Source organism: Xyrauchen texanus, chromosome 8 (genome assembly GCF_025860055.1).
Source record: "Xyrauchen texanus isolate HMW12.3.18 chromosome 8, RBS_HiC_50CHRs, whole genome shotgun sequence".
In the NCBI taxonomy this organism is placed as follows: domain Eukaryota; kingdom Metazoa; phylum Chordata; class Actinopteri; order Cypriniformes; family Catostomidae; genus Xyrauchen; species Xyrauchen texanus.
Window position 1 is genome coordinate 13,475,677 of NC_068283.1, and position 20,760 is coordinate 13,496,436.

The 20,760-nt window shown below is 41.4% G+C and overlaps 1 protein-coding gene across 1 annotated transcript; it reads right to left on the minus strand.

Annotated features, from left to right (window-relative positions):
• Nucleotides 1-566: 566 nt before the first annotated feature.
• On the minus strand, nucleotides 567-20,560 carry LOC127648033 (hemicentin-2-like). The gene is made up of 9 exons (XM_052132605.1): nucleotides 20,372-20,560; nucleotides 5,937-6,197; nucleotides 5,531-5,854; nucleotides 5,191-5,430; nucleotides 4,848-5,075; nucleotides 4,381-4,620; nucleotides 2,838-3,065; nucleotides 2,428-2,688; nucleotides 567-2,196 (listed from the first exon to the last, which is right to left on the minus strand). Exons 1-9 carry the CDS (start codon nucleotides 20,424-20,426, stop codon nucleotides 2,045-2,047), a joined length of 1,989 nt encoding a protein of 662 aa, XP_051988565.1. The 5' UTR covers nucleotides 20,427-20,560; the 3' UTR covers nucleotides 567-2,044.
• Nucleotides 20,561-20,760: the final 200 nt, after the last annotated feature.

Consider the following 20,760-nt stretch of genomic DNA (forward strand, 5'->3'; position numbering starts at 1 on the left):
TGCAAGAGGAAATACTTCTTCAAAAACAAAGGAGGGGTCAGGACCTTTATTAAATCATTAACACCACATGTTAACAACTTTAACAATACTCGTCCTGAAAATAAAATATTGCAAATGTGCATTATTTATAGATTATTCAGGACAAAAACTACACATTTAGCTTTTTTAATACACCTAAACTTAAGTCATATACAGTTACATGACATTGTTTTTTACACCTGCATGTTGTACACTATGAAGCATGTTTGAGGATTCTGAAAAATAAACATTTGAAATATGATGGTGTGGATTAGGGTAATATGGCAAACTTTTTGCCATTCTTGAATTGCGTACCATATTTCCATATGAAGCCAAAACAATATCTCAACATCTTATGTCATTGTGAAATCTCCAAGATGTTCCTTTATTAAATCAGAAGACAATTTTCAGATATTGTACTCAAAGGGAAAATGGCACATATTAGTGTTCCTCGTGCCAAATCGTTTAAGAATATGTGGATTTTCTAATCTGGGACAGCTCGTGCTGAAATCTGGGACGCCATTGTAATCTGTAATTCACTGCATTTAGGAATCGATTTATATTTGGTTAAGAAAATTAATATGTTCTATGCATGGAATTAAAAAAAATGTGCCATGTTATGTTTGATGTCAGTGTGACTAAACACTATTTCTTTGACTTAGCTAGCTAGTTAGCTAAACCATAGCTAACTGGCCAATCATGACAAGCTTTGAATCCTGATCTTAATTATAAGCCAAACATTTATCAAAATACATGTAGGGCATTTAACTTTCGTAATGCATATTTTCTCAATTTAATAACATATATATGACTGTCCCACATTAGTCCAAACATGCTGTCCCACTTTAGAAACAACCTTTTCCAAAGTGGCACGACAAAGATTGCTGCAAATAGAAAATATTTTAACACATTCTTGCTATTTTATTGCATAGTTTTATGTACAAATACATCACAAATATAATTTTAGATTATTTGTATTTTATTTATAACAGATTTATATCCTTAACAAAAATTTTGTCTAAATCCTATTTCACTGACCCTTGAGTGGACTTCACAAGGGGTACTTCCTGTTTGACGTTTTTCCCACCCACATTTATCATGTTCAATTTAATGTTGTATAAGAAGAGATAAATGCACTGGAGCTAAGGTGTCCCACATTAGTCAGTGTCCCACATTACCCTAATCCATCTTATGTATGTATTTATGTTGTCAAATGATGTGATTTTCAATATAATGTTTTTTTGTTCAATGCAGGTAATTTGATAAAGTCAAAAGCTTATATTTCCCCATTATTTTCAATGAGCCTGTCTACACTGGAAGCGCCAATGTGGCGTGTCACAGCGCCAACAGTTGCTGGTGCACTTCAGAGATACTCTAGCCACTTTATTATCCCATCTGTCTGAAATTAAATGCTTTTGCTTGCCATATCATTCATCATTCTGCCATGAATTTTATTCATTTCATGTTTAAATAACTTCTGACAGTTGCATTAAAGCCAGCTTGTGATGTTTCTGGTCTCTGGTCTACTAAATTAATAAAATGTTTATACCAGTGTATATCTATTGAAAATAAATTATGATACAAGTCATTCACTGACTTAAAGGTTCACATTTTTTGTCTTGTTGTATGTACACTGACACCTAGGGGCCTGGAAGCAGTATCATTCAAACTCAATAGTTTTCAGCTACCGATGCCATTCTAGAAATTCACTATTCACAGTCAGCCATGATTAATTTAATCCATGAGCGATAATGTCCTATAACAGGCCAGTAACACTGAGATTAAGCAAGTAGTATTCAGCTGGTCATGTGATCCTAACATGGCAGCCCCCATGGGAAACCCTCTCCATGTAGAATAAAACAGCTTTTATAAGTTTACTGATATAACTGGTGTCTTCAGCTCAAATGAGTGGCCATGATGTTATACATATGTTTCAATATGGCTATTCATTTCTTTGGGAGAAAAAATTATGAAATAATGTTGTCTGCGCATCGTTAGACTGTTCACTTCGACGCATCCACAGTCCTCAATTGCTTAACAGACTAATTTCATTCTCTGGCTGTATTTGATAAAGTCCACTTGATTTGCTCTTTCTCCAAACATAAATACAGAATAAGATTATCAAAATAAGCAGTACGACAAGTGCGACTCCAATTACTATGTAGATGGGAAATTTGCCTAAAAAGTATCACAGAAAAGGATTGTTTAGTTCATGAAGAAATTGTCAAAATCTAAATAACTAGCATATGTTGTTTTTTGTGTTAAAGCATGGTAGGAAATCACTGTACAGTAGTAGGCTATAGCACCAAATTAAAGGATTGTTACTTGTAATATAGCACCACATTTAAAGCTTGAAACAATATTTAATGGAGAATATAAATCTACATAATATCAGCTTAGTATCACAACCTTTTATCTTCACAATAAAGTTCTTCTCCTGGCGTCCAAATCTATTCGTGGCACTACATTTATAAACTCCAGCATTGGTAGACGTGGCTTTCTGAATGTTGAAAGTGATGTGAAGATGGCGCCTCTCAGTGGAGATGTTTTTATTGTTAAAGCTCCACCACATTTCAGGTTTTGGGTTACCAGTAGAGCTGCACTCGAGGGTTATACTGCTGTCTTCTACCACCACAAATGTATCTGACGTGGCCTCAAACACTGGGGAATCTGTTGGAAGATTGAAATTGATTTAGGTAAAAATTCAAAAGCATAAAATAGATATGCTGTCAGAATTGAACAGTGCACCTTTTTAGAAATTTAGTTTTGTCTTCTAGTTTTAGAAGTTTGTCAAGTTTGTCTCTAAGTCAGTGACTTACAAAGGATGTTGATGGTGAAATTATGATACACAGTTCCATATTTGTTACTTGCAGCTAAATTATACCAGCCACTATCATGCCTTGTGAGAACATATGAGGGCAGGATAAGTTTTCCATCTTTGTAGACGGAGACATCAGGCTTTGGGAATCCATCGGCTAAGCAAGGAAGTTTAAAGAAGTTTTTCTCTTTTATTTGGTAGTTTTCACTGCAGTTCAGCACTGGAGGATCTAAGTTATGGAAAACAGTCATCAATATACATTTTTACAATATAAATGAATATCATATAGATGACATCAGATGAGCTGCCGGTAGCAAGAAATATCTTAAATTAAGGAAACTGCAAAACCAAAATCATTTTCTATCAGTATTTTTGTCTCATTTTCCTGGAAAACTATCTATACATTCTTAAAACAAGAAAAGAAGCAAAGTGACATGATATTTTGCATGTTTTCAGATTATTCATACAAAGTAAAAATGTGTAATGTTTATGCTTGACATGGGGGGGGGGGGGGGGGCTGGTTGCTCATGGGGAAGGAAAAAGGGGTGGAAAAAAGTTTATTTTTCTTAAACCATTGTTTTTTTTGTTTGTTTGTTTTTTTGTATGTGTGTATTTTTTAAATATATCCCACATAAACCCCACAAAATTATTTGGTAACACTTCACAAGAAGATTAAATTTTTTAACATTAATTAACAACATTAGTCAACATGAAATAACAATGAAGAATACTTTTACAGCATTTATTAATCTTAGTTAATATCATTTTCAAAATATGCTAATACATTTTAAAAATCAAAAGTTGCATTTGTTAAAGGGATATTTCACCCCAAAATTCTCTCATCATTTACTCACCTTCATGCCATCCCAGATGTGTATGACTTTCTTTCTTCTGCCGAACACAAATGAAGATTTTTAGAAGAATATGTCAGCTCTTTTGCTCCTCGCAATGCAAGTGAATGGTGACCAGAACTCAGAGGGGCCAAAAATGACATAAATGGAGGCATAAAAGTAATCCATAAGACTCCAGTGTTTAAGTCCATATCTTCTGAAGCAATGTGATGGTGTGGATGAGAAACAGATCAATATTTAAGTCCTTTTTACTATCAATCTCCACCTGTGACCGGCCCCAACCAGTTGGATGCTGAATATGAAAGTGAAAGTCCCTTCCTCACCAGAATGAGAAAACATGAATGTGTAGATTTACAGTTTTAAAAAAAGGACTTAAATATTGATCTGTTTCTCACCCACACCTATCATATCGTTTCTGAAGACATTGATTAAACCACTGGAGGGATAGGGATTTCTTTTATGCCTCCATTTATGTCATTTTTAGTCTCTCTGAGTTCTAGTCAACATTCACTTGCATTGCAAGGAGCAAAAGAGATTAAATATTCTTCTAAAAAACGTAATTTGTGTTCAGCAGAAGAAAAACAGTCATACACATCTGGGATGGCATATGGGTGAAAGAATTGTAATTTTTGGGTGAAATATCCCTTTAACATTAGTTAATGCACTAACTTACTCATTAAAAAATTTACTTACACTCTACTGTGATGTTTACGGTACAGATGGAGGAACCATGTTCATTATGGGCAGAGATTTTATACTGGCCAGAGTCATATTTGTCAAGAAGCTTGGAGACATTGACAGATGATGATCCACGGCTCCAAGAGATGTTAGGAGGAGGGTTACCCACAACAGAATATGAATTTGAGGGATAGGAACTCAATGAGCTCCATATCTTTGGTGACCAGTCCTTACACACATTTATTTGTGGCTTATCTGAAAAATAGACACATTGACATTAATACTAAGAAGTAAAAAGTACTGAAAAGTGTATTTTGAGAAATAAGAATGCTGACCGAATAAAATAATGTATTAAAGCCTTGGTTAGACTTCTGTTGTTAATCTCTCAAGAGATTTCATTTTACTTCACAGAAATTGTCAAGGAAAAGGTTGTCAAAGAAAAAATAATCAAGGATTCTTTGCTCAAAAGATGAGCAACTTACACAGGATGTTGATGGTGAAATTATCATGCACCGTTCCATATTTGTTACTAGCAGTTAAATTATACCAGCCACCATCATTCCATGTGGGATAATACGGAAGCTGGATAACTTTTCCATCTTTGTATAGGGAGACTTCAGGCTTTGGGAATCCATCAATTAAACAAGGAGGTTTGAAGAGTGTTTTCTCTTTTATTTGGTGGCTTTTACTGCAGTTCAGCTCTGGAAGATCTATGTTGGGGAAAACAGTCATCAACTTCAATACTGTCAACACTTTGGCACCTTAAAGAAGATGAGAAAAGATCAGGATTTAACATAGCAGTTACTAAAGAACTGGCATACTTACACTCTACTATGATGTTTACGGTACAGATGGAGGAACCATGTTCATTATGGGCAGAGATTTTATACTGGCCAGAGTCATATTTGTCAAGAACCTTGGAGACATTGACAGATGATGATCCACGGCTCCAAGAGATGTTAGGAGGAGGGTTACCCACAACAGAATATGAATTTGAGGGATAGGAACTCAATGAGCTCCATATCTTTGGTGACCAGTCCTTACACACATTTATTTGTGGCTTAACTGAAAAAGAGATACATCGACATTACCACTACTCTGAAAGTTTATGTATTTTGAGAGCTTTTTGCTCTTTTAAGTGTATTGGGACATTTTGATCACTAACAATGAACTGTAATGTTCAGAGATTCTGATTTCACTCTAGGAGGAGGTTGAGGTCCTTCTGGTCCCAGATCCAGTTCTGCTTCACACCTGTACTGAACTCCATCATCAGCTCTGTCTGGAGTGATGAAGAGTGTAGCAGTGACATTCTCTGGAGTCTTGGTGGTGTCATTAAATTTAATGAGATTCACCAGAGTCTGTCCTTTGTACCATTTCACGTTGAGATTTCTAACAGGAGACACATCCTGAATGTCACACTGGAGCTCATACAGATTGCCTTCTATGACTGTGTTATCTATTGGGCTGATGGACACACTGCCTGGAGTCTCTGTGAAGAAAGATTTAAAGACTCTGATATCTACAGCAATCAATGCAGACATTAATATATCAGTGAAAAGTATGAAACTCACTGTAAGTAATGATTGGTACGTCTATTACACACTGTTCTTCATTATAGTTTATGTAGCAGATTGGCACTAAATCCCATCGCCTCAGGTTTGCCACTCTCAATGTGATCAGACTGTCACTGGTCATGGGTACTCCTCCCTCACTGGATTCCCAGCCCATCCCATCATGAGGGACAGAAGTACTGCAGTTAACTGAAACAGAATCGCCATATCTCACGACTGTCGATGGACTGAGCTGATAAGGGGGACAATGACCGTTTGTACCTGTAAACACATTGAGAAGAAGACTGTGATTTAATGATATTGCGCCCTCCTCCGGTATTTACAAGCGACTGCCAGTCTAAATATGTTTACTTTAAACTGGACAGTGCTAAATAAATGCAAATGAAAAAGGCAATGTAGTACTTGTATGATAGGGTATAATAACAGTATCAGGTTACTAGACAGGCAGAAATAATTCTAAGAAACTACCACGAGTTTTTAAGTATTAAAAATTGCCATCCACAGACAAGGTTCGGTATTCATGACTAAAAAAAAATACAAATAAATAAAGTAATCCCATGGTTTTTGAGGACTACCATTGTATTCTTTGAAGAACCTTAAAGTAGCATGTAAATAATTGTACGAATATGAAAATACTTCAATACCACAGTGTATATTAAAGAACCAAAACCTTCTAATCCCATCATTCTACCATTATAATGCCCCAATATATACGATATATATACAACAAATGCAAACATTCACTAACGTTAGGGTAACGTTCTTGCTGGGCTAACAATATATGTTTATGTAGATCGGGTTTATTAATAGAGGGAAATAAAGAAGCTATAATCTTGTCCGTAAACTAATCTCAAACAGAAAGTGTGGAGCGGAGGGAGGCGGGGCCTCTGGAATGTCGCACGCCCGGTCCCCAATAGGCCTGATGGGATAAAGGCGGCCGGTGACGACGGTTTGAGAGAGAGAGAATTACGGGCATGTCCGTTGTGTGTTTATGTTTGTGCTTTTGTTTTGAGTTTAATTAAATTATTATTTATATTGATAAGCCAGTTCTCGCCTCCTCCTTGCCCCCTTACAGAGAGAAAAAATATTATGAGAAAAACAATAAAATTCTTACCTGCGACTAGCGATACAAGTGAGAAGTACAGAAAACTCCTAAAACATCGAAACAGCGTTACTTCAAACGTTTTGTTTCTTCTTTTGTTAATATCAAAAATCCGATATGTTGTGGTGAGACACAACGCACGCTTCTGCATTTTAAAAGCCGTTCTGGTCACAAGAAACGATGGTCTCCTCTCTCTGTAGATCTGTGTTAAATTTCACCCAGCGTGAGATGAAGAGTGAAAGTGACCTCGTGTTTGGTCATTTGAATTCCTTTAGCAATCCAGCAGTTCAGCTCACTGGAATGTCCCGCTCTAAGGGAGTCCTAGTTAACTCCCTCTTTGACATTTGACATTATTTCACTTCTAGTTATAAGCCTAAATTACATGCGTACTCAATGACTCACTGTGTCATTCTGAGTCATTATCTAAGCTCTCCACAAACTAACAATAGTGGGTGGCAGGGCTGGCCCTAGGGTTTTGGGGGCCCTAAACAATAATAGTGTATGGGGCCCTACAGGTTTCTGAACCAGCCAAAAAGAAGAGAAATTAGATATATTCTAATTAAAAAAGCTCTCATTTCAGAGAGAGAATTTTACCAATAAGTTACCAGAACAGTAGTAAGGGCCAGTCACTAGCAGTGTCATCGGTGTTGGTGGTTTGTGGTCCTGTCCCGAAATACTTTAATAGTGCTCCTGAGGAGGAGGAGGAAATTATACATACAAAAAATGGATGTAAGGAGCATTACAAATAACCCTCTGGGGTCTGAGGGTGTTTTGGGCCCTGGAGAAGTTTTGACATGCCTTGACATTTGTGCTTTTTTTCAGTTGCTTAAAAACAAATTATTGGCTAAAGTCTGAGAACACTGTATTCAGCACAAACTGGGCTACAATAATATGTGAGCAACATGTGTGTACATGTTTATAGTTTTGAGAAAATAACGTTTATGCGTGGTTTTTAAAAAAAAAAAAAGTAAGTCACTGAAATAAGGCCATATAACACATACTAAATATTTGTCCACAAGACTTGTGAGAACTGGATCTTGTAGCCTAGAGTTTTTGCTACAAAATGATGCGAAAACCATACTGATCACTCATTCATACGAAACAATATACTAATTTAACTTTTGTTAGACAATTTTGGTGTTAGAAAGGCCATATGCGAGGAGGCATGAATTATCATGAATATGCATGTAATTCACACCTGAGGAGACAAAGACCCCACCCCTGGGCCTATCAATGAGGGATAGAGAATGAATGTGAGGAGACTTAATGATCAAAATCAAGTTTAAGTTAAAAGAAGTATTCTGACTATAAATTTTCTTTACATAAAGACTTTATTTTAAATTTAATTTTAGACCTATTCTACCATTTAAAATGTTTAGATTAGTAAGATTTTTTCATGTTTTTAAAAGAAGTCTCTTCTGCTCACCAAGACTGCATTTATTTGATCCAAAATACAGTAAAACCAGTATTATTGTGAAATATTTTTACAATTTAAAACAACTGTTTTCTATTCGAATATATTGTAAAATGCAATTTGTGATCAAAGCTATATTTTCAGCATCATTACTGCAGCCTTTAGTGTCACATGATCCTTCAGAAATCATTATAATATGCTGATTTTCTAATATGGGCATATTTACATCACATTTGACACATTTACACCCGAATACATATTTGCAAGCACAAGCTTTGTGATGATAATGAGGCAGCATAAACACTAGTTAAAATATAATCTAAACATTCATACAATTTTTATATCATATTACATATCATACAGCATACAATTTAAATACCTGCTTTAGCCGAAACAGCATTTACATGTAATTAAAACTTGCTTATTAGGACATATTTCAAATTTCAATACTCTGAATCATGGCTGGCAAGTCTGGAAATATTCCCACAAGTAAAATATGTACATGTTTATATAAAATAGCATGTCAACTAACATCGCTTTGTTTCATACAGATTACATTGCAGGAGAATATTTTCAATTAAAATATTTTAAATTGTTTTAAATTTGAATTGTTTTATATAAAAGTAGAAATCTTAAGCTTTCTTTAGACATATGTTTCATGTTTGTGTGATGAGTATTCGCGGAGTTTCAGTTCATTTTTGTGACTTGTTTCAGAAAGATGCTTACTTACGGTGACAGAGACGGCTGAAAGCACATCGCCATTTTTATTTCTTTATTTTACAAAAGCACAAGTTTTTGTTGTTGTTGTGAGTGTACAGAAATAAAAGTAGACCCTTTACAGTCTCTAATGATGTCTTACAATTATCTGTATGCCCAAAAATGACGTAATTGTTTCCGCTGTAATGACGAGGCCATGCTTCTGGCATGCACTATCATCTGGTTCGGGAAAATAGCATTTCTCACTCTGATCCAGGTGGTTACATTCGCTTCATGATGGCTGGACGTCTGTTACCTAGCTACTGCTCCTGGCAGTTGACAAACGGAAACAGCAGAGTGCTGCGCACAGCGCATATCATCATCTCGGCACCCACACAATTTAAAATCCTAAATCGTAGTTCCAAAATTAGGTTTAAGAAATGTAGAAAAATATACAAAATGAAACGTACTAAGTTTCATTGATACGGTTGTGTGTTTTGTTGATTAGAGTAATTGATGGGCAAACAATTTTATAATTGGGGTGGTGGGTGGGGCCCCGAACCAATCGCGGGGCCCTAAACAAATGTTTAGGTTGTTAATTGGGTTGGGCCGGCCCTGATGGGTGGGCATGATTTTTTTTTAAAAGCTTAGAAAAGCAAATTAAGTAAACAAGACAAATAAGTTAATGAGTTAATTGATAGAGAACCAGTCAGTCAGTCTATATATCTATCAGATAGATAGATAGATGGATGGATAGATGGACAGATAGATAGACGGACAGACAGACAGACAGACAGACAGACAGACAGACAGACAGACAGATAGATAGATAGATAGATAGATAGATAGATAGATAGATAGATAGATAGATAGATAGATAGATAGATAGATCGATCGATCTGGCAGTAAACCAGAAGACGACAAATATTATGATCTTTCAGAAAAAGCCTAGATGTCAGGAACACAGAAACCAGTTCTCTCTAGGCAGCACCGTCCTAGAGCACACTATGCAGTATACTTACCTTGGGCTGATTATCACTGCATCAGAGAGTTACAGTAAGGCACTTAATGCACCTAAAGTAAAAGCTTGAATAGCACTATACGCTATTAAGAAAAAGTTCTATAATATTGAATTACCAATTCCAATCTGGTGTAAGATCTTTGATAGTGTCGTACAGCCCATAGCGCTGTATGGAAGTGAGGTATGGGGTCCACTTAGTGATCAGAACTACACTAGATGGGACAAACATCCAACAGAAGCCCTACACACAGAATTCTGCAAATTAATTTTGAAATTACAAAGGAAAACACCCAATAATGCATGCAGGGTAGAATTAGGACGATTCCCATTGATTATTAACATACAAAAAAGATCTCAAAATTTTTAGATGCATTTAAAGTCCCACAGATTCGCTTCATTTTAAAGCGCTACAAACCCAAGAACTGAACTATGAAAAAAGTCCCCACAGTCAGCTGGTTGAAAGTCAGAAAAAGAAATTCAGCCTTCAGTACACTGTAAAATGTAATAGTATTCCTTACTTAAAAATATTAGTACGTTTACTTGAATTTAACCAAAATGTTGAGTTTTTGAAAATTTTAATTGTTGCTGACATTTTCAAACACAGCTTCCATAACTAAATAACTAACTAACTACTCAAGACGTGCTGTTAGGCATGCGCATGCGCCCTGGACGGCAATTTCCCCTCCCACACTCAGTACAGAAGCACGTGGACTGAGGAATCGATGTTCTTCTTCGGTAAATGCAAGGTAATATATTTTGTTCTGCTTTATTTGTTTAATACTCTTGTTAGAGTTTTTTGTACTTTACTGTTTTCATGCTGTTTTGTGTGAAGTATTAGCTCATGTTAAGAAATTGCACAAACACGTTATTCACTACGTGTTATTTGAAGGCATTTCTGTTAAAACTAGTCTAAAATTAGTTGACTGGTTGCATATTAAATCATTTAGAAATGTATATGTTTTTGATGGGCACGAGTATGTGAGTACTGGAGTAGTTTGAACTGAAGACTGGTCATTTGAATGAGGCAGCGCAGACTGACATGGATGCATTCACCCTAGAGTGAGCGCAATCCAAAGTACAAATGGATGTAACAGACCACGACATCATTATACTTTTAAAATAACTCTTTTTAATTTGATACGCGATGTTTCTAATTTAAAAACGCAATGATGTGTGGAGAACTCAAGTCAAGCTGGTTGCTGTGAAAATAATATGATTGCTTATTAGATTCCTCCGTAAGGAGGGAATCTATTGTATTTGACAGTTTTATTATTAGATTCCTCCGTAAGGAGGGAATCTATTGTATTTGACAGTTTTATTATTAGATTCCTCCGTAAGGAGGGAATCTATTGTATTTGACGGTTTTATTATTATTATTATTATTATTATTATTATTATTCTCCTTGAGCCCAAATAGCTCAAAAAGTCACTGGTCAAAAATTTTCTAAATTGGCACATTGATACTCCATGCCAACGGGTACCCCCAAACCAAGAAAGGTCAACATTCGCCCATAGGTGGCGCTACAGGCCACGCCCAAAAAAAATATTTTCAAAGTGATACCATTTCCACGCCATTTGTCCAAATCTTCTGAAACTTGGTAAACATGCCTCATTTCTCATGGGGAACAAAAAAGCCTCAAGGACCCATACTTCTGCCATTATGGATTTTCCTGTACAGTGAAAATTTTGGAAAAACTAAAAAAAATTTCTTCTCCTGAATCTTAGCTCCAATTGACATGGAATTTGGCACACGTGTGTAGTATGTATGTCTTTCCAAACGTTACATAGCAAAAATGAATACAATACAAAATGGCTGAAATGGACGTGTTTATGTAAATGTACACACAAAAGATGATCAAAAATTTTAAAAATCCCATTGATTTACAATGGCTGAGCAAAAGTGCCCCCTCTACTTGATAAATACGGTCCACATGTAAAATCCCATTCACTTACATTGGCTGAGCAAAGAGGCTCCCTCTACTGGAGTAACTCTGTCTACCACATTCAGCAATTGTGTAGCAATCTCTCTAATGAAGCATTTCGGTGGAGCTCCAGACTTAGAAGCCAAATGACATTTTACTTGTGTCTTCACGAAGGTAAGTCAGTTGTGTGTTTTAATGCTTTCCAGTTTGAACATTCAAGCGATTTTACACTATTCAACTCAACAAAGGCAAAACAACTCAAATAAATGTTTGCGTGCAGTTTGTGTGACACAGTGAGCGAGCCGCGTCGCGTCTAACGCTCGCACGCCGATGAGAGTTCTCTTTCGCCTCGTGTTTGAACGGACAATTTCATACACCAAAATACATGATATATTGGGGTGTCTGCTATGTCTCAAGTGAACAAACAGTTGATAAAGAAATTGGGTATCAATATATTGAATTATGAATTATTGAAGGGGTCTAGTGATGCCGCTGTGATGTCCTGTTAGATTTTTCTCTATCGAGACAGCGTTAACCTAACGTATCAAAACGTATCGGTTACCTAACGTAACCTCGGTTCTCTCTAGATGAGGGAACGAGTATTGCGTAAGCTAGCTTACGCTACGGGAAAGATTCATCTTTTCTGAGATATTGAAGCCAAAAAATTATCCTTAATTTTTGTATCCATTGTCAACGCAGTGCAGCAGCTGCAGACCTTGAGCGGGCTAGCTAGCGAGCTCATAGGTTGCTCTGCGGCAACTGCTGCAGCCTATAGACGAGCTTGGGCGAACTCGCATCCAATGAGAGGCGTCCGCGCGCTCACTGCAACAAAGCCCGCCAAAATGGGCGTGACTAGAGTGCATATAAGCGTAGTTCGTAGGCTGGAACCCTGGTTTTCATTGACTGAAGCGAAAAGTCGCTCGTGGCGCGAAGCACGGCCGGCTACGCAATACTCGTTCCCTCATCTAGAGAGAACCGAGGTTACGTTAGGTAACCGATACCTTCTCTTACGAGAGGTTCTCTCGTATTGCGTAAGCTAGCTTACGCTACGGGAACCCATTGTCAACGCCGTGCGCGCCAAGCATCCACTGTATGAGCCCCAGGGAATTAAGGGGGGACCCGTGGGAGCCCTTATGAGTGGGGAAATAATATTTGGCCGGCAAGAATGCGGGTCATTGATTGTGTAATACATAAGCACATAGTGGGAAGGGAACGACAGAGCGGCGGTGCCGGTCTGTGTGGAATGTGTCCCATCAGTGCAGCTCACCAGGGGAGCTGTAGCGTATTAAACCGCTAGTAGTTTTGCCTGCAGAGCGGGCACTTCCATATTGTAAAATCTGACAAAGGTGGAGGGGAAGTCCATCCCGCTGCCACACATATGTCGTGAATGGAAATCCCGCTGGACCATGCCCACGAGGATGCCATGCCTCTAGTGGAGTGAGCCCTAATGCCCAACGGGCATGGCAGGTCTTTTGACGCGTATGCAGCAGCAATAGCGTCCACTATCCATCTAGATAGTGTCTGTTTCGAGGCGGCGAGACCTTTGGTGCGCCCTCCGAACGAAACGAAAAGCTGCTTAGAGCGTCTGAAAGCGGCGGAGCGCGCAGTATACAATCTCAGTGCTCTGACCGGGCAAGGGAGATTGGCGTCGCGTTCGCTAACGGGTGCTGGCAGCGCCGATAGGGAAATGACCTGTGCTCTGAAAGGAGTACCGATCACCTTGGGAACATAGCCGTGTCCAGGCTTTAAAATGACCTTGGAGTCACTTGGTCCAAACTCAAGACACGCAGCGCTGACAGACAGCGCGTGAAGGTCTCCCACACGTTTGACTGATGACAGGGCAGTCAGAAAAACGGTTTTGAGTGAAAGGTATTTCAAATCCACGGATTGAAGTGGTTCGAAAGGGGGGGCTTTCATAGTTTCGAGAACTATAGAAAGATCCCAGATAGGAACCGATGGGGGCGCGGGGGTTCATCCTTCTAGCTCCCCTGAGGAAGCGGATGACCAGCTCGTTTTTACCCCATGACTGGCCGTGCAGGGGTTCAGCGAACGCCGCAACGGCCGCCACATACACTTTGAGCGTGGATGGGGATCTGCCCTTATCCAGCAGCTCTTGTAGAAATACGAGCAGCAACGACACCCCACATGTCCGCGGGTCCAGGTCTCGGTCGGTGCACCATTTTGAGAACACAGACCATTTTGACGCATAGAGTCTTCTCGTGGAAGGGGCTCTAGCGTGTATGATGGTGTTTATTACTCCTTCTGGCAGAGCGACGGGTAGTCGTTGATCACCCACGCATGCAGCGCCCAGCGCTCTGGGTGGGGATGCCAAATTGTGCCGCGAGCTTGAGAGAGGAAATCTGCTCTCACTGGGATGGGCCACGGCGCTGTCAGTGACAGCTGCGTAAGCTCCGGGAACCATGTCTGACTCTCCCAACGCGGGGCTATGAGGAGCACCGAGTGACGCGTTTCCCTGATCCTCTGCATTACCTGTGGCAATAGCAAGACGGGAGGGAAGGCGTAAAGCGGGCGTCTGGGCCAGTCCTGGGCCAGCGCGTCCTCGCTTTTCGAGAAAAATATTGGGCAGTGAGAGTTCTCTTTGGACGCAAAGAGGTCTATCTCCGCTCTGCCGAATAGCTGCCATAACGTCTGGACTGTTTGAGCATGCAGGGACCATTCCCCTGGGGGAATATTGTCTCTGGACAGTCTGTCCGGGCCGTCGTTCAGGTGGCCTGGCACGTGCGTCGCCCTCAGCGAGCGCAGGTGGCACTGGGACCAACTCAGTATGCGTTTCGTCAGATGGAAGAGGTTCCTGGATCTGACACCGCCCTGACGGTTTAGGTAGGATACCACAGATCTGTTGTCCGAACGGACCAGGACGTGGTGACCCTGAATGACCGGGAGAAAGCGCACGAGCGCGTACTCGACCGCTATCATTTCCAGACAATTTATGTGAAGGAGCTTTTCCTGAACTGACCATAGGCCGAAAACCGGAGAGCCCTCGCAGACCGCGCCCCAACCCGTGTTGGACGCGTCTGTCGAGATGACTTTTCGGCGAGATACAGCTCCCATTGTCACTCCCCGCTGATACCATTCGGCCACTGTCCAGGGCTGCAGAGCTGAAATACAGGTCTGAGTCACCTTGATGGGCTGGCGGCCTGTGGCCCAAGCCCGGCGAGACGCGCGGGTGTTTAGCCAATGCTGAAGCGGGCGCATGTGCAGTAAACCCAGCTGAAGTACTGCTGCGGCTGAGGCCATGTAGCCTAGCACTCTCTGAAATTTCTTCAGAGGTGTGAGGCTGTTCATCTGAAATGACGCGGCTAGTCGCTGCACACGGCGCGCGCGCTGTGTAGATAAGCGAGCCGTCATTGCCACTGAGTCTAGTTCTATTCCAAGGAAGGAAATTGCCTGACTGGGCTGTAGTGAGCTCTTGGTCCAATTGACTGCAAGGCCCAAACTGTTCAGATGACTGAGGAGAACTGTCCTGTGAGACAGAAGCTCCGTATGTGATTGTGCCAAAATCAGCCAATCGTCCAAATAGTTCAGAATTCGCAAACCCTGACTCCGCAGGGGTGCGAGCGCCGCGTCCATGCACTTCGTGAAAGTACGGGGTGCTAGTGACAGGCCGAACGGAAGGACGGTGTATTGATAAACCTGGCCGTCGAAGCCGAATCTCAAGAATGGCCTGTGACGGGGATTTATCTGAATCTGAAAGTATGCATTTTTCAGATCGAGAGAAATAAACCAGTCCCCCTGGCGCACATGCGCGAGGAGTTTGCTGGTTGTAAGCATTTTGAACGGTCTTTTTGCAAGCGCTTTGTTCAAAACCCTGAGATCTAATATTGGTCTGAGGCCGCCGTCTTTCTTGGGGACAAGAAAATAACGGCTGTAAAACCCCGACTCGCTCAGGGGAGGCGGCACTCTCTCTATGGCCCTTTTGCACAGAAGGTTTGCTATTTCTGAACGAAGCATGCACGCTGCTTCCGTGTTCAAAGTAGTTTCGAGCTGCGCTCTGAAGCAAGGAGGACGGCGATCGAACTGTAGCAAATAGCCCTGTTTTATTGTGCTTAACACCCATTCGGATATCCCTGGAATATCTTCCCACGCTTTGAAGCGTAATGTTAGAGGGTGAATGGCCAAATCGCTCTGATTGCCGCACACAGCGCGCTGAACAGAATGTGTGAGCGCGCTTACTGTGCTTATGCTGGACTGCTCGCAGACAGCATGGACAGGCTGTTCTGTGAGTGACTTCCCGATTGAGGTGAATGGGGAAAGAGTCACGTCTGTTAAGTGATGCGCAAGCATAGCCACGGGCACGGGACTTACATACAGAGAAGTGTTTGCTGGCCGTGTGACAGAGCGGGCAGAGAATGGGCACGCGCACGTATTCGTGAGCGCATTTATTGACTCTAACACTCGAGTGGTTCGTAACCGCTTTTGAGTGTGCTCTGATGGGGACACGGAACGTGTAATGCTTGTGTGTAGAGGTGAACACTAGATTGTGGGCACATTTTCTACACATAAGGCTGGTCGTGTGACAGAGCGGCCAGAGAATGGGCGCGCGCACGGATTCGTGGGTGCGTTTATTAACCCTAACACTCGAGCGGGTCGTAACCGCTTTATGTGAGTGTGCTCTGATAGGGACACGGGACGTGTAATGCTTGTGTGTAGGGGTGAACACTGAATCGTGGGCAGTTTCTACACATAAGGCTTTATTTTGGGTCGCCGTGGAAACGGCGTTTGAGTGCAGGCAAGCGGGTAATATCACCGGCTTGTTGGCTGCTGAATCCACCACTGCAGTAGCCTGAGAGAAGGGGACTGACAGGGGGCGAAGCTTTGACGGTGATCCGGCCGTGGCGGGACTGAGCCGTCGTTTTCTCAACAACGCTAGGAGGACTTCGGTTGCTCAGGTTTCAGTACAATCTTAGGCCGAGGCCCGCGGGGGGCGGCGGTCTGCGGTGGCGGCTGTCTGAGCGCGATCGAGGGCGGCCGCCCTGTCGACGCTGAGAAGTCTGGCTTGTTGAGCTGGGCGCTGTGAAGAGGCTCGTGCAGGAGGCTGGTCACGTGGGCGGCCTGCAGAGGAGCTAGCGCGACGAGGCAGAAAGAGATTCATGGCTTGGGCTTCGAGAAACGGTCAACAATTCCACTCACCGCGGAACCGAAGAGACCGGACAGAGAGAGCGGCGCGTAGTGCGTTCAGCTTCTCCCATGTCGGCTAGTCAGATCTGAAACAGCCTCTGTCTGTAAGACGGCCATGGAATGCAGAGCAGATGCGGCTTGGCCGGCGGCGGTATAGGCGCGGCCAACACAGGCGGAAGTAGTTCTGCAGGCCTTAGACGGGAGCACCAGCTTAGACTGCCATCTCGCGGAGGGCGGGCAAAGGTGCGGCGTGGAGTCTGTTGGGAGCCTGCTCAGGGGGCGGTGACCACTCGAGCACGAGGCGGTCGACGGCCTGTGTGAGGAGGCGCGTTAGTACCCCTTCGACTCCGGCGCGGGTCCTGCTGGATTCCTGGGCCGAGGAGGAGGCGTGTGAGCCTGACCACTCCTCGCTGTCCGAAGCCATGATGGAACAGCCCTTATCCTCCGCTTCTTCGTCCGAGATGGCAGCAGAGCAGCCGCTCGGCGGCAACTGCGCGTCCCGGGTGGGCGGGGAGGGTGAAGGCGATGCTCGAGGGAGTGGCTCCGGCGAGGCAATCGCTTCTACCACTGGTTCCGGCAGCCTTTGAGAGCGGCGCTTTTACTGCGCGGCTGAATGGAAGGCGCGCGGCGGCTTCGGTCCAGAGCGCTCGAGTCGAGCCCGCAGGGTCGACATCGAAGCTCCTCGCAGAGATCGCATCCGCCTTCAGCGAGGGCGAGCTCTGCATGCCCCAGTCCCAGGCAGAGAGCGCAGATGACGTGGCGGTCTCCGGTGCTGAGAGGGGCGCGGCATGAGGCGCAAGTGGAGCGAGGCATCTTTAAAAAGACGCCCGTACTTTTTGTGAAGTTCATAAGAACTAGCTTGCTTTAAAAGGATACGTCGCCGGATGGCGTAGCTCGCAGGACGGCTGAAGGTGACGAAGACGGCCGGCTTCTTCGAGCGCTGTCCACGCTTGCTTGATGCCCCTCGAACGGCGACGCGCTTCCAGTTCAGAGATGCGAAGAGCTTCGCTGAAGAGATGAAAATCAGGGTTCCAGCCTACTGAACTACGCTTATATGCACTCTAGTCACGCCCATTTTGGCGGGCTTTGATGCAGTGAGCGCGCGGATGCCTCTCATTGGATGCGAGTTCGCCCAAGCTCGTCTATAGGCTGCAGCAGTTGCCGCAGACCAACCTATGAGCTCGCTAGCTAGCCCGCTCAAGGTCTGCAGCTGCCGCACTGCGTTGACAATGGATACAAAAATTAAGGATAATTTTTTGGCTTCAATATCTCAGAAAAGATGAATCTTTCCCGTAGCGTAAGCTAGCTTACGCAATACGAGAGAACCTCTCGTAAGAGAACCATACATAACACCTCTGCATCATAGCAGCAATTTATGCACAGACAAGAACTGCTTACATTTTCTTCAGAAAAACTATAGTTTAACACTTAATTTAAATAAAAATAATTATGTCTGATATTTTTTTGTTTTATTATAACTATCAAAATCTTGGTGCTTTTTTTGTAGGTTGACCCTGTCAAGACCTGTAGACTCCACTATACATTAGGGTTGCAGCGGTATACCGGTTTCACGGTATAACACGGTTTGAAAATTGATGGTTATGAGTGTGTGTGTGAGTTCATGCAGTGTTTCTCAACTGGTCTATTCGGACTGGGTCACGAACAACAGGGAGAGAGCAATGCCATGGTTCTCCCATTGAAGATATTTCGGCGGTCGCCCAAGTTGGGCTGGATCAGGCCCTCCACATGGTTTAATGTGGCCCGTGGCTCATTTATCGTAAAAGCGTTTTTATTTTTCATTGGATATTTCAGTTAACTTACATTAGGACCCAACAAGTCTCCACAAGCGTTTAACATGCTCGGGGTTGCCAGATAAGAGATTAAACACCCCCAGTTTGAGATTTATACTTGCGCAAATTGGAAATATTCCACCTAATATTATATTTATTTTGTGCAATCTGGCAACAATGACTCTTGTAGCATGAAAACAGATAAAGTTTTAGAAAAAAAAAAAAAGTAAACTCGCCCGCTTTGCGACAAACATTAAAAGTTATATAAATGTATTTATTATTATTATTATTAAAACTGAATAATAAATTAACAGGGAAGTAGATATGGCAAAATAAATGTATAATCTCCGCCTTATTCAGTTTTTTTAATGCCTGATAGAAAAGTAGCCTACCTATCTTTGTAATGTATCAGTTTTAGGCAATTGCAGAATAGTCCCATTAGTCACAGATACACTTCACAAAATTGAGTAACTATTTCTGGGCTTAAAAGATAGAAACCAAATCAATGTAGAACATTGTATCTCAAAAGTAATACAATGTGGCCCCCTATGCTCTAAGCCCGATGTGGCCCCTTTACCAAAAATAGTTACAAATATTAATAATTACACACATCACCTTTACAAATTTGTTTCAGGATTATACATGAGTAAAATAAACTGTTATATTTTGACAAAATGTTATGAAATAATCTAAAGTTAGAATCTATTAGACCTCATTTTATATCAACAGTGGCAGTTGTAGTAAGTTTCAAGATGTGTTTCAGCTAATACTTATTTTTCATAAATACATTCATTTATTATTACTATTATTTAAGACTAGCACACTGACCTAATCATGGTAATGTTTCCTTCTGTGTAATAATATATGTATAAATATGTAATATTAGAGAACAAACGGGATAAAAATGGGCTCATATAAGTAAATATTCTCTTCAATTTTTAAAAGGGGGAGAGAAAACTTCCTGTAGATTTTGTTGTTGACATCATCAACAAAAAAAAATGTCACTTGATGCATGTCCTTGTACTGGAAAACTATGAACAATACTATGCAACATAAAAGGAAATGTGACCCAGGATACATTATATACAGGTTATGTTTAATCTATGGCAGGTCGACACTTGATTTCCAATGTAAAATCTGTCCTGAAGCAAAACCAGTTGAGAAGCACTGAGATAAAGGTACAGACAGGAGCAATATATGTTAATTATTAATAATCAGGACTTTACTACAAAAGCTCACACAGCAGATGTTATTTTTCATTTAGTAGTTTCATTTGCTGTTCTTCGGAGTATCTATAAAACTTCTCTGACATAAAATGAAATGAAAGCCACACAAAATGGAAAGAACTTACCACCATGTGCAAGGGTGACCAGCAAGAGACCTATCAGCTGTTGAGACAGGAGCATTATGAGCAGAACACAAATGAAGAGCAATGCTGCTAATGATTGATGATGGATGTGTCTCTTTTGACGCACAAGAGTTGATTATGAAAATGATTTATTTTCAAGTAATTGAGATAAGCATGATGTTAAATGCCTGAGATAATGTCTAACAATTGCACAGGAAATCCCATGCTGACACATTTTGAAGAGCAAAACCACAAACACGGAACAGAAAATATGTGAAGCAAAGTTCATAAAACAACACCGCTAACACTTCTGCATTATCAATATGTTGTACATTAAAGGAGTAAAAACCTGTAGCCTATAATTCTGAATGATAGACACTTTAGTAATAACT

Coding starts and splice junctions, on each gene's coding strand:
- LOC127648033 (XM_052132605.1), bottom strand. CDS start 20,426: ATGCTCCTGTCTCAACAGCTGATAGGTCTCTTGCTGGTCACCCTTGCA. Junction 5,431..5,530: donor TCTGAACATTACAGTTCATT/GTTAGTGATCAA, acceptor TCTCTTTTTCAG/TTAAGCCACAAATAAATGTG. Junction 3,066..4,380: donor CGTAAACATCACAGTAGAGT/GTAAGTAAATTT, acceptor TCCATAACTTAG/ATCCTCCAGTGCTGAACTGC.